This window comes from Montipora capricornis, chromosome 7, assembly GCF_036669925.1.
Source record: "Montipora capricornis isolate CH-2021 chromosome 7, ASM3666992v2, whole genome shotgun sequence".
Classification (NCBI taxonomy): domain Eukaryota; kingdom Metazoa; phylum Cnidaria; class Anthozoa; order Scleractinia; family Acroporidae; genus Montipora; species Montipora capricornis.
Window position 1 is genome coordinate 34413 of NC_090889.1, and position 14932 is coordinate 49344.

At 38.5% G+C, this 14932-nt stretch overlaps 1 protein-coding gene across 1 annotated transcript; it reads left to right on the plus strand.

The window, feature by feature from the left end:
* The first annotated feature begins 1712 nt into the window (after positions 1-1712).
* On the plus strand, positions 1713-7232 carry LOC138057665 (uncharacterized). The gene has a single exon (XM_068903598.1). The coding sequence runs from the start codon at positions 1713-1715 to the stop codon at positions 7230-7232; it is 5520 nt and encodes a 1839-aa protein (XP_068759699.1).
* Positions 7233-14932: the final 7700 nt, after the last annotated feature.

Below are 14932 nucleotides of genomic sequence, written 5' to 3' on the forward strand. Positions count from 1 at the left end.
GAAAAATGGCCATTTTCGATACTTTTGCGAAAAATGTTATTTCTCTTCTAATAGGTCTTTTTCCATGCGGTTTTTTGCATAGCGCAAATCTAGGATAGTTTAGCTTTCAATCCATACTAATTAGCCTATCAGGCGACTTGTATTTCCTAATTTATTAGCCTTCCGAAGTTCGACCAAAAAATCGGCCATTTTTGAAAAATTTCCTTTGGTCCCCCCTTTGCTACTTTGCCAAAAATGGCCATTTTCGACACTTTTGCGAAAAATGTTATTTCTCTTCTAATAGGTCTTTTTCCATGCGGTTTTTTGCATAGCGCAAATCTAGGATAGTTTAGCTTTCAATCCATACTAATTAGGCTATCAGGCGACTTGTATTTCCTATTTTTTTAGCCTTCCGAAGTTCGACCAAAAAATCGGCTATTTTTGAAAAATTTCCTTTGGTCCCCCCTTTGCTACTTTGCCAAAAATGGCCATTTTCGACACTTTTGCGAAAAATGTTATTTCTCTTCTAATAGGTCTTTTTCCATGCGGTTTTTTGCATAGCGCAAATCTAGGATAGTTTAGCTTTCAATCCATACTAATTAGGCTATCAGGCGACTTGTATTTCCTATTTTTTTAGCCTTCCGAAGTTCGACCAAAAAATCGGCCATTTTTGAAAAATTTCCTTTGGTCCCCACTTTGCTACTTTGCGAAAAATGGCCATTTTCGACACTTTTGCGAAAAATGTTATTTCTCTTCTAATAGGTCTTTTTCCATGCGGTTTTTTGCATAGCGCAAATTTAGGATAGTTTAGCTTTCAATCCATACTAATTAGGCTATCAGGCGACTTGTATTTCCTATTTTTTTAGCCTTGCGAAATTTGACCAAAAAATCGGCCATTTTTGAAAAATTTCCTTTGGTCCCCCCTTTGCTACTTTGCGAAAAATGGCCATTTTCGACACTTTTGCGAAAAATGTTATTTCTCTTCTAATAGGTCTTTTTCCATGCGGTTTTTTGCATAGCGCAAATCTAGGATAGTTTAGCTTTCAATCCATACTAATTAGGCTATCAGGCGACTTGTATTTCCTATTTTTTTAGCCTTCCGAAGTTCGACCAAAAAATCGGCCATTTTTGAAAAATTTCCTTTGGTCCCCCCTTTGCTACTTTGCGAAAAATGGCCATTTTCGACACTTTTGCGAAAAATGTTATTTCTCTTCTAATAGCTCTTTTTCCATGCGGTTGTTTGCATAGCGCAAATCTAGGATAGTTTAGCTTTCAATCCATACTAATTAGGCTATCAGGCGACTTGTATTTCCTATTTTTTTAGCCTTCCGAAGTTCGACCAAAAAATCGGCCATTTTTGAAAAATTTCCTTTGGTCCCCCCTTTGCTCCTGTATCGCCAACAATCCGTGATTAGAATTTGTTAGGTGACGTCATAGACATGATTACGCAACTTAAGTCACTTGCTAGTAAGAGGAATTGAGAGAAACTGTGAGATACCACTGGGTAAATATCTTTGCTTGATTATAAGGGATAACTGTTTTTCATATCACTAACGCGATTTGCTGTAATTTAGATTTTGAACCCTATTCAACCTCCCTTGTGAAAAGTACAGCGACTGACAGAAAGCTGGTGTAATAAATGGAGTTGTTTAGAACCGTGGTTAGTTAATCCTCGCTAGCAATACATTCAAAATCCAGTGTGGTTAGCTACTAAGCGACGACTGGAACAGAAGATGACCGACAAAGCTAAGAATTCACGGCGAATTGCTAAGGGAAACTTCACACGAAAGCGGAACATTTTGATCAAGTCCATAGAGACAAGCCAAGGAATCGAGGTAGTAGAAACCAATTACTCAAAACTTGTTGATGCATGGGAAGAACTGGAAGGGAAGCACTTAGAGTATGTTAACTTCCTGACTGACGAGCATTTAGTGGACGAAGAAGAAATCTGGATGACGGAAGTCGAGGAAAAATATTCCAATGCATTTAATCGTAAAGTGAAATATGTCGAAAATGTCACTACAAGCGAAAAGGCAACGCGCGAGCACGCGGCTCGTCAAGAGGCCATTGACAACGCAAAAGTTAAAAGGAACACTGCGCGCGCTGTTTTCGAAGCTTCTTACGAAAGTATTTCGCACGCGTTGCAGTCAAAAGAAATGCCCAATTTTGCGTTAAAAGACTTACAGAAACAAATAGAAGATCAATTTCAAGATTGCAAAACCTTTAACGCTGAACTGTTAGAATTATTGTCCTTTGAATCAGCCGAATCTGAGATGCAATGGATAGCTAAAATCCAAACCTATTATTACGAAATTGTTGAACAAATTGTAGTTAGATATACTAACGTAAAAGAACAAGAGCAGATAAAACAGGAATCTGACGCGACTTCTTCCTTTCTACACCTGGAAAAGGTAAAAATGCCGCACTTTGATGGAGAACTACGTCATTACCCTCAGTTTAAAAGAGATTTCAACAAACAAGTCATGCCACAAATTCGTGGAAGAGATGCCGCATATGTGCTACGCTCTTGTCTTGGAAAAGAACCCGAAGGCCTGGTAAAGAGCATAGACGACGATGTGCAAGAAATGTGGCGAAGACTGGACGAAAAGTATGGAGATCCAGCCAAAATTGCAGACGTTATCATTGACGGCATACGTAGATTCAGAACACTTAAGGAAGGAGAAGATAAACGTTTCATCGAATTCGTGACTCTTGTAGAAGACGGATACAGAGACCTCACAAGACTCGGTCTAGAAGCGGAAATTACAACAACGAGTTCGGTCAGTATTATAGAGAAAGCTTTATCAACAGACATCAGAAGAAAATGGGCGGAAATGGTTAGTTGTCACGGAAGTCACATCGACAAATCAAAAAAGTTCCCTAGTCTTCTTGAATTTCTGCAAAATCAAAGGAGTGCTATTGAATACGACAGTGCTTCTCTTCGGACGACGACCAACAATCAACATTACAGAGGCACATCGCACTATACAGAAGGCGTCGAGGAAGTAAGCAAAGAACCCAAACCAAAATGTCTGATTCATGAACACGGAAGACATTGGACAGCAGACTGCAGAATTTATTTAGCCAAGCCAATAGAAGAGAAAAAGACGATCATCAAAGATAAACGAGCCTGTTGGTCGTGCCTAAAGATCGGTCATCGACAACGTACATGCAAATCAAGGAAAGACTGTGGTGTAGGCGGCTGCACAAGAAAGCACCATCCATCTATACACGAGACGGAAGAAACACCTCAGCAAGTCTCAGCCTCAGCAAACGTATGCCACAATACAAAAATTGACACCTGCCTGTTACAAGTACAAAGAGTTAAAACCAAAAGAGGAGAAGCTAATATAATGTGGGATAACGCCGCATCACTTTGTTTTATCACAAACACTAAAGCAAAGCAAGAGAAACTTAAAGGATCCAAAGTCGAACTTTCAGTCATCAAAGTTGGAGCACAGAGCGAGAAGATTAAGACCAACAAATACAAGGTACCTCTTATAGATAAACAAGGTCACGTCATCGAATTCGAAGCTTACGGCATCGAAAGGATCACCTCAGACATTGAAAGTGTTAACATAGACGACATAGTACATCTTTTCAAGAACGTCACAAAGGAAGAAATCGAGCGACCCTCAGGACCTGTGGACATTTTAATCGGTTACGAATATGCAGCCTATCACCCGGAAAGAGAACAAAACATCGGTCATCTTGTGCTCTTAAGGAATCGTTTCGGGCGATGTATTGGAGGAACGCACCCGTTACTTAAAGAATCACATCTGTATCACGATTTCATCAATGCCAGAGTCAACACAGTTGTAGGCAAAATCAATATAGAAGACTTTTACAAAATTGAGAACCTTGGCGTAGAATGCAAACCGAAATGTGGAGGATGTAGATGTGGAAAATGTTCCTTAGGCGCGAAAGACTGCACTATTCAAGAAGAGCGAGAGCTGGAACTAATCGAACGAAATCTAAACTTTAACAAAGAGGAAAATCGCTGGGTCGCTGAGTATCCCTGGATCAAGGATCCTCAGAATCTTCCTGACAACCGGAAGGTCGCTTTCGCGAAACTGATAACGACCGAGAAACGTCTAAGAAGGAACACCGAACACGCAAAAGTGTATGACAACCAGATAAAAGACATGGTAACTAGAGGAGTTGCAAGGAAACTCTCCAAAAAGGAACTAACACTCTACAAAGGACCGGTGCATTATATCGGACATCATGAAGTTCTCAAGCCTGATTCCAAATCTACCCCAGTGCGCATAGTGTTCAATAGCAGCGCCAATTACATGGGTCATATCTTGAATGAGTATTGGGCTAAAGGTCCTGACCTACTCAATAACTTATTGGGAGTCCTTATACGTTTCCGAGAGAATAAAGTAGCCTTCATTGGTGATATTAAAAAGATGTACCACACTGTGAAGATGACAGAGTTAGATCAGCACACCCACCGATTTCTGTGGAGGGATATGGATAGTAGAAGAGAACCCGACACATACATAATGCTCAGAGTTTCATTCGGTGACAAGCCGTCAGCTACAATTGCAACCGTTGCTCTGAGAAAAACCGCAGAGATGTCAAGAGAGAAATACCCAGAAGCAGCAGATATAATACAAAGAAATACGTACATGGACGACATAATCGAAAGTACGGACGATCGCAAACAAGCTATTAAACTGACTCAAGATATCGAGAAGGCTATTATTAAAGGAGGATTTGAAGTCAAAGAGTGGATGTTCTCAAGCGATACTGACAGACAAGAAAAAACAAATATACCGATCGAGGAACAAACAGAAAAGATACTTGGAGTTAAATGGAGTCAATCAGAAGATCAACTGTGTTTCGAAGTCAAGGTTAACTTTACTACCAAGCGAATACATACTTCAAGGTCTACGAGCGATATCGTCCCCACCCAAGATCCCCAACAGCTCACAAAGCGTATAATCTTGTCACAGATCAACAGCGTGTATGATCCCCTAGGGTTGGCAGGACCATTTACAGTAAGGGCCAAAATTCTTTTACGCCGTTTGTGGGGAACTGAACCGAAACTTGACTGGGACGACCCTATACCCGAGGAAAACCAACAGAATTGGTCTATTTTCTTCAACGATTTGAAAGACATGAATCAAATCAGATTTACGAGATGCCTTAAACCAATGGATGCTATTGGCGACCCCATTCTCGTTGTGTTTAGTGACGCATCCAAAGACGCATACGCTGCATGTGCATATGTACGGTGGCAAAGAAAGAATAACCAATTTGAGAGCAATTTAATACTGTCCAAAAATCGTCTTGCACCAATAAAAAAGATGTCCATTGACCGTATAGAACTGTGTGGAGCGGTACTGAACAAACGCCTAAAAGTGTTCATAGAAAAGGAATGTAGATATCGCTTTGAAAAGATCTACCACATCGTAGATTCTCAGATTGTACATGCCATGATACAGAAAAGCTCATACGGGTTCAACACGTTCGCCGCCACTAGAATAGGTGAAATACAGGAAGGAACAAACCCTGAAAACTGGTATTGGGTAGAGAGTAAATATAACATAGCTGACTGTTTGACAAGAGGCAGGAAGCCCGATGACATTGGACTTGAAAGCACATGGCAAAAGGGTCCCGATTTTCTTAAACAAACAGAAGACAAGTGGCCAATCACTCGTGATTACTTGGAGCCAAAACTATCCGAAGTAATCCGGACTACAATGGTAACGAAGATAGAAGGAACTCATGATACCCTAGCGTTACGAATTGACATCGCCAAATATTCGAGTTACGGCAAACTACTACGTGTCACTGCAAGAATTTTGAAATTTTACAGCAAATTTCCCAAACCGTCATTTAAAAGCGCAACGCAAGAACTGACACCTGAAGATATTAAAAAGTCAGAGATTTTCTGGATCAAAGAGATTCAGCAGAACATGAGAAATGATATTGAAAATGGCAAGTACAACCGTTTGTGTCCTATCACACGCAAAGACGGCATCTATGTAGTAAGCAGTCGTACTGCAAAGTTACAAACAAATTACGGTGACAACGAAGTTATATTACTACCATATGATCATCCGTTCTCACATCTCTATGTAGCACAAACTCATGCAAGAGGACATCATGGCATTCTAACTACTGCCAGCAAAGTGCGCACCAAATATTGGATACCCAAACTCCTTAAGTTGGTAAAATCGATTAAGTTCAGATGCGTTATCTGCAAAAAACTTGCTAAGAAAACAAGTCAGCAAGTGATGGGCCAATTACCTGAAGACAGATTGAAGCCAGCACCGCCATGGTACAGTACAGGAATTGATCTTTTTGGTCCCTTTAAAATTCGGGACGAGGTAAAGAAGAGAACGTTCTCTAAAGCTTATGGAGTAATATTTAATTGTCTCGGAACAAGAGCTGTTTATCTGGATCTGGCAGCAGATTATAGTACAGACAAATTTCTGATGGTACTCAGAAGATTTGTGTCCCTAAACGGATATCCATCCAAGCTATTGTCTGACAACGGTACTCAACTAATTGCAGCAAGTAAGGAACTAACCGCTATAACAAAAACATGGGATTGGAAGAAAATTAAGGAATATGGCGTCATGAAAGGATTGCAATGGATCTTCACCCCAGCAGATGCCCCATGGCAAAATGGAGTAACTGAAGCTCTTATAAGATCGGTCAAGCGAGCAATTGAATTCTCGGTTGGTGAAAATGCTTTAACCTTCTCTGAATTGCAAACAGTTTTATTCGAGATTGCCAACTTGCTGAATGAAAGACCAATAGGGCGACACCCAACATCCCCTGAGGACGGAGCATATTTATGCCCAAATGACTTACTGTTACGCAGAGCCACAAGCAGGATACCAAATGGCCCATTTGATGAAAACGCGAACACCCAAAAACGTTTCACGTTCGTCCAGACAATTGTTCATACATTCTGGAAAAAATGGAACTCGAACTACTTCCCAAGCTTGATATTAAGGCAAAAATGGCACACATCTCACCGAAATTTGAAAATCGGAGACGTAGTTATGATACAAGATTCCAACTTAGTGAGAGGAAACTGGAAGCTTGGAAAAGTGTCAAATGTTTACCCAGGTGCAGATGGGAAAGTGCGAAGAGTAGACGTGCAATACAAGAATCTCACCGTAAACGAACCTATGAAGCAATACCAAGGCAAAGGATATGTCACTGTTCAACGTCCTGTACAGAGACTTGTATTACTTATACCGATTGATGAAAACAAAATGAACTTCTAAGTGAACTCTCAGATACTATTTACTATGATTACTGTAACCTTTTTTTTGGCGGGGGAGTGTATCGCCAACAATCCGTGATTAGAATTTGTTAGGTGACGTCATAGACATGATTACGCAACTTAAGTCACTTGCTAGTAAGAGGAATTTAGAGAAACTGTGAGATACCACTGGGTAAATATCTTTGCTTGATTATAAGGGATAACTGTTTTTCATATCACTAACGCGATTTGCTGTAATTTAGATTTTGAACCCTATTCAACCTCCCTTGTGAAAAGTACAGCGACTGACAGAAAGCTGGTGTAATAAATGGAGTTGTTTAGAACCGTGGTTAGTTAATCCTCGCTAGCAATACAGCTACTTTGCGAAAAATGGCCATTTTCGACACTTTTGCGAAAAATGTTATTTCTCTTCTAATAGGTCTTTTTCCATGCGGTTTTTTGCATAGCGCAAATCTAGGATAGTTTAGCTTTCAATCCATACTAATTAGGCTATCAGGCGACTTGTATTTCCTATTTTCTTAGCCTTCCGAATTTCGACCAAAAAATCGGCCATTTTTGAAAATTTTCCTTTGGTCCCCCCTTTGCTACTTTGCGAAAAATGGCCATTTTCGACACTTTTGCGAAAAATGTTATTTCTCTTCTAATAGGTCTTTTTCCATGCGGTTTTTTGCATAGCGCAAATCTAGGATAGTTTAGCTTTCAATCCATACTAATTAGGCTATCAGGCGACTTGTATTTCCTAATTTTTTAGCCTTCCGAAGTTCGACCAAAAAATCGGCCATTTTTGAAAATTTTCCTTTGGTCCCCCCTTTGCTACTTTGCGAAAAATGGCCATTTTCGACACTTTTGCGAAAAATGTTATTTCTCTTCTAATAGGTCTTTTTCCATGCGGTTTTTTGCATAGCGCAAATCTAGGATAGATTAGCTTTCAATCCATACTAATTAGGCTATCAGTTGACTTTTATTTCCTAATTTTTTAGCCTTCCGAAGTTCGACCAAAAAATCGGCCATTTTTGAAAATTTTCCTTTGGTCCCCCCTTTGCTACTTTGCGAAAAATGGCCATTTTCGACACTTTTGCGAAAAATGTTATTTCTCTTCTAATAGGTCTTTTTCCATGCGGTTTTTTGCATAGCGCAAATCTAGGATAGTTTAGCTTTCAATCCATACTAATTAGGCTATCAGGCGACTTGTATTTCCTAATTTTTTAGCCTTCCGAAGTTCGACCAAAAAATCGGCCATTTTTGAAAAATTTCCTTTGGTCCCCCCTTTGCTACTTTGCCAAAAATGGCCATTTTCGACACTTTTGCGAAAAATGTTATTTCTCTTCTAATAGGTCTTTTTCCATGCGGTTTTTTGCATAGCGCAAATCTAGGATAGTTTAGCTTTCAATCCATACTAATTAGGCTATCAGGCGACTTGTATTTCCTATTTTTTTAGCCTTCCGAAGTTCGACCAAAAAATCGGCCATTTTTGAAAACTTTCCTTTGGTCCCCCCTTTGCTACTTTGCCAAAAATGGCCATTTTCGACACTTTTGCGAAAAATGATATTTCTCTTCTAATAGGTCTTTTTCTATGCGGTTTTTTGCATAGCGCAAATCTAGGATAGTTTAGCTTTCAATCCATACTAATTAGGCTATCAGGCGACTTGTATTTCCTATTTTTTTAGCCTTCCGAAGTTCGACCAAAAAATCGGCCATTTTTGAAAAATTTCCTTTGGTCCCCCCTTTGCTACTTTGCCAAAAATGGCCATTTTCGACACTTTTGCGAAAAATGTTATTTCTCTTCTAATAGGTCTTTTTCCATGCGGTTTTTTGCATAGCACAAATCTAGGATAGTTTAGCTTTCAATCCATACTAATTAGGCTATCAGGCGACTTGTATTTCCTATTTTTTTAGCCTTCCGAAGTTCGACCAAAAAATCGGCCATTTTTGAAAAATTTCCTTTGGTCCCCCCTTTGCTACTTTGCCAAAAATGGCCATTTTCGACACTTTTGCGAAAAATGTTATTTCTCTTCTAATAGGTCTTTTTCCATGCGTTTTTTTGCATAGCGCAAATCTAGGATAGTTTAGCTTTCAATCCATACTAATTAGGCTATCAGGCGACTTGTATTTCCTATTTTTTAGCCTTCCGAAGTTCGACCAAAAAATCGGGCATTTTTGAAAAATTTCTTTTGGTCCCCCCTTTGCTACTTTGCCAAAAATGGCCATTTTCGACACTTTTGCGAAAAATGTTATTTCTCTTCTAATAGGTCTTTTTCCATGCGGTTTTTTGCATAGCGCAAATCTAGGATAGTTTAGCTTTCAATCCATACTAATTAGGCTATCAGGCGACTTCTATTTCCTATTTTGTTAGCCTTCCGAAGTTCGACCAAAAAATCGGCCATTTTTGAAAAATTTCCTTTGGTCCCCCCTTTGCTACTTTAACAAAAATGGCCATTTTCGACATTTTTGCGAAAAATGTTATTTCTCTTCTAATAGGTCTTTTTCCATGCGGTTTCTTGCATAGCGCAAATCTAGGATAGTTTAGCTTTCAATCCATACTAATTAGGCTATCAGGCGACTTGTATTTCCTATTTTTTTAGCCTTCCGAATTTCGACCAAAAAATCGGCCATTTTTGAAAAATTTCGTTTGGTCCCCCCTTTGCTACTTTGCCAAAAATGGCCATTTTCGACACTTTTGCGAAAAATGTTATTTCTCTTCTAATAGGTCTTTTTCCATGCGGTTTTTTGCATAGCGCAAATCTAGGATAGTTTAGCTTTCAATCCATACTAATTGCGCTATCAGGCGACTTGTATTTCCTAATTTTTTAGCCTTCCGAAGTTCGACCAAAAAATCGGCCATTTTTGAAAAATTTCCTTTGGTCCCCCCTTTGCTACTTTGCGAAAAATGGCCATTTTCAACACTTTTGCGAAAAATGTTATTTCTCTTCTAATAGGTCTTTTTCCATGCGGTTTTTTGCATAGCGCAAATCTAGGATAGTTTAGCTTTCAATCCATACTAATTAGGCTATCAGGCGACTTGTATTTCCTAATTTTTTAGCCTTCCGAAGTTCCACCAAAAAATCGGCCATTTTTGAAAATTTTCCTTTGGTCCCCCCTTTGCTACTTTGCGAAAAATGGCCATTTTCGACACTTTTGCGAAAAATGTTATTTCTCTTCTAATAGGTCTTTTTCCATGCGGTTTTTTGCTTGGCGCAAATCTAGGATAGTTTAGCTTTCAATCCATACTAATTAGGCTATCAGGCGACTTGTATTTCCTATTTCTTTAGCCTTCCGAAGTTCGACCAAAAAATCGGCCATTTTTGAAAAATTTCCTTTGGTCCCCCCTTTGCTACTTTGCGAAAAATGGCCATTTTCGACACTTTTGCGAAAAATGTTATTTCTCTTCTAATAGGTCTTTTTCCATGCGGTTTTTTGCATAGCGCAAATCTAGGATAGTTTAGCTTTCAATCCATACTAATTAGGCTATCAGGCGACTTGTATTTCCTATTTTTTTAGCCTTCCAAAGTGCGAACAAAAAATCGGCCATTTTTGAAAAATTTCCTTTGGTCCCCCCTTTGCTACTTTGCGAAAAATGGCCATTTTCGACACTTTTGCGAAAAATGTTATTTCTCTTCTAATAGGTCTTTTTCCATGCGGTTTTTTGCATAGCGCAAATCTAGGATAGTTTAGCTTTCAATCCATACTAATTAGGCTATCAGGCGACTTGTATTTCCTATTTTTTTAGCCTTCCGAAGTTCGACCAAAAAATCGGCCATTTTTGAAAAATTTCCTTTGGTCCCCCTTTGCTACTTTGCGAAAAATGGCCATTTTCGACACTTTTGCGAAAAATGTTATTTCTCTTCTAATAGGTCTTTTTCCATGCGGTTTTTTGCATAGCGCAAATCTAGGATAGTTTAGCTTTCAATCCATACTAATTAGGCTATCAGGCGACTTGTATTTCCTATTTTTTTAGCCTTCCGAAGTTCGACCAAAAAATCGGCCATTTTTGAAAAATTTCCTTTGGTCCCCCCTTTGCTACTTTGCCAAAAATGGCCATTTTCGACACTTTTGCGAAAAATGTTATTTCTCTTCTAATAGGTCTTTTTCCATGCGGTTTTTTGCATAGCGCAAATCTAGGATAGTTTAGCTTTCAATCCATACTAATTAGGCTATCAGGCGACTTGTATTTCCTATTTTTTTAGCCTTCCGAAGTTCGACCAAAAAATCGGCCATTTTTGAAAAATTTCCTTTGGTCCCCCCCCTTGCTACTTTGCGAAAAATGGCCATTTTCGACACTTTTGCGAAAAATGTTATTTCTCTTCTAATAGGTCTTTTTCCATGCGGTTTTTTGCATAGCGCAAATCTAGGATAGTTTAGCTTTCAATCCATACTAATTAGGCTATCAGGCGACTTGTATTTCCTATTTTTTAGCCTTCCGAAGTTCGACCAAAAAATCGGCCATTTTTGAAAAATTTCCTTTGGTCCCCCCTTTGCTACTTTGCGAAAAATGGCCATTTTCGACACTTTTGCGAAAAATGTTATTTCTCTTCTAATAGGTCTTTTTCCATGCGGTTTTTTGCATAGCGCAAATCTAGGATAGTTTAGCTTTCAATCCATACTAATTAGGCTATCAGGCGACTTGTATTTCCTATTTTTTTAGCCTTCCGAAGTTCGACCAAAAAATCGGCCATTTTTGAAAAATTTCCTTTGGTCCCCTCTTTGCTACTTTGCGAAAAATGGCCATTTTCGACACTTTTGCGAAAAATGTTATTTCTCTTCTAATAGGTCTTTTTCCATGCGGTTTTTTGCATAGCGCAAATCTAGGATAGTTTAGCTTTCAATCCATACTAATTAGGCTATCAGGCGACTTGTATTTCCTATTTTTTTAGCCTTCCAAAGTTCGACCAAAAAATCGGCCATTTTTGAAAAATTTCCTTTGGTCCCCCCTTTGCTACTTTGCGAAAAATGTCCATTTTCGACACTTTTGCAAAAATGTTATTTCTCTTCTAATAGGTCTTTTTTCATGCGGTTTTTTGCATAGCGCAAATCTAGGATAGTTTAGCTTTCAATCCATACTAATTAGGCTATCAGGCGACTTGTATTTCCTATTTTTTTAGCCTTCCGAAGTTCGACCAAAAAATCGGCCATTTTTGAAAAATTTCCTTTGGTTCCCCCTTTGCTACTTTGCGAAAAATGGCCATTTTCGACACTTTTGCGAAAAATGTTATTTCTCTTCTAATAGGTCTTTTTTCATGCGGTTTTTTGCATAGCGCAAATCTAGGATAGTTTAGCTTTCAATCCATACTAATTAGGCTATCAGGCGACTTGTATTTCCTATTTTTTTAGCCTTCCAAAGTTCGACCAAAAAATCGGCCATTTTTGAAAAATTTCCTTTGGTCCCCCCTTTGCTACTTTGCGAAAAATGGCCATTTTCGACACTTTTGCGAAAAATGTTATTTCTCTTCTAATAGGTCTTTTTTCATGCGGTTTTTTGCATAGCGCAAATCTAGGATAGTTTAGCTTTCAATCCATACTAATTAGGCTATCAGGCGACTTGTATTTCCTATTTTTTTAGCCTTCCAAAGTTCGTCAAAAAAATCGGCCATTTTTGAAAGGTTTCCTTTGGTCCCCCCTTTGCTACTTTGCGAAAAATGGCCATTTTCGACACTTTTGCGAAAAATGTTATTTCTCTTCTAATAGGTCTTTTTTCATGCGGTTTTTTGCATAGCGCAAATCTAGGATAGTTTAGCTTTCAATCCATACTAATTAGGCTATCAGGCGACTTGTATTTCCTATTTTTTTAGCCTTCCGAAGTTCGATCAAAAAATCGGCCATTTTTGAAAAATTTCCTTTGGTCCCCCTTTGCTACTTTGCGAAAAATGGCCATTTTCGACACTTTTGCGAAAAATGTTATTTCTCTTCTAATAGGTCTTTTTTCATGCGGTTTTTTGCATAGCGCAAATCTAGGATAGTTTAGCTTTCAATCCATACTAATTAGGCTATCAGGCGACTTGTATTTCCTATTTTTTTAGCCTTCCGAAGTTCGACCAAAAAATCGGCCATTTTTGAAAAATTTCCTTTGGTCCCCCCTTTGCTACTTTGCGAAAAATGGCCATTTTCGACACTTTTGCGAAAAAGTTATTTCTCTTCTAATAGGTCTTTTTTCATGCGGTTTTTTGCATAGCGCAAATCTAGGATAGTTTAGCTTTCAATCCATACTAATTAGGCTATCAGGCGACTTGTATTTCCTATTTTTTTAGCCTTCCGAAGTTCGATCAAAAAATCGGCCATTTTTGAAAAATTTCCTTTGGTCCCCCTTTGCTACTTTGCGAAAAATGGCCATTTTCGACACTTTTGCGAAAAATGTTATTTCTCTTCTAATAGGTCTTTTTTCATGCGGTTTTTTGCATAGCGCAAATCTAGGATAGTTTAGCTTTCAATCCATACTAATTAGGCTATCAGGCGACTTGTATTTCCTATTTTTTTAGCCTTCCGAAGTTCGACCAAAAAATCGGCCATTTTTGAAAAATTTCCTTTGGTCCCCCCTTTGCTACTTTGCGAAAAATGGCCATTTTCGACACTTTTGCGAAAAATGTTATTTCTCTTCTAATAGGTCTTTTTTCATGCGGTTTTTTGCATAGCGCAAATCTAGGATAGTTTAGCTTTCAATCCATACTAATTAGGCTATCAGGCGACTTGTATTTCCTATTTTTTTAGCCTTCCGAAGTTCGACCAAAAAATCGGCCATTTTTGAAAAATTTCCTTTGGTCCCCCCTTTGCTACTTTGCGAAAAATGGCCATTTTCGACACTTTTGCGAAAAATGTTATTTCTCTTCTAATACGTCTTGATCATGCGGTTTTTTGCATAGCGCAAATCTAGGATAGTTTAGCTTTCAATCCATACTAATTAGGCTATCAGGCGACTTGTATTTCCATATTTATTAGCGTTCCTTAGTTCGACCAAAAATCGGCCATTTTTGAAAAATTTCCTTTGGTCCCCCCTTTGCTACTTTGCGAAAAATGGCCATTTTCGACACTTTTGCGAAAAATGTTATTTCTCTTCTAATAGGTCTTTTTTCATGCGGTTTTTTGCATAGCGCAAATCTAGGATAGTTTAGCTTTCAATCCATACTAATTAGGCTATCAGGCGACTTGTATTTCCTATTTTTTTAGCCTTCCGAAGTTCGACCAAAAAATCGGCCATTTTTTAAAAATTTCCTTTGGTCCCCCCTTTGCTACTTTGCGAAAAATGGCCATTTTCGACACTTTTGCGAAAAATGTTATTTCTCTTCTAATAGGTCTTTTTCCATGCGGTTTTTTGCATAGCGCAAATCTAGGATAGTTTAGCTTTCAATCCATACTAATTAGGCTATCAGGCGACTTGTATTTCCTATTTTTTTAGCCTTCCGAAGTTCGACCAAAAAATCGGCCATTTTTGAAAAATTTCCTTTGGTCCCCCCTTTGCTACTTTGCGAAAAATGGCCATTTTCGACACTTTTGCGAAAAATGTTATTTCTCTTCTAATAGGTCTTTTTTCATGCGGTTTTTTGCATAGCGCAAATCTAGGATAGTTTAGCTTTCAATCCATACTAATTAGGCTATCAGGCGACTTGTATTTCCTATTTTTTTAGCCTTCCGAAGTTCGACCAAAACCGCATGAAAAAAGACCATTAGAAGAGAAATAAACATTTTTCGCAAAAGTGTCGAAAATGGCCATTT

What these genes read in the sequence shown, in the direction of transcription:
- LOC138057665 (XM_068903598.1), top strand. Translation starts at nt 1,713, where the DNA reads ATGACCGACAAAGCTAAGAATTCACGGCGAATTGCTAAGGGAAACTTC.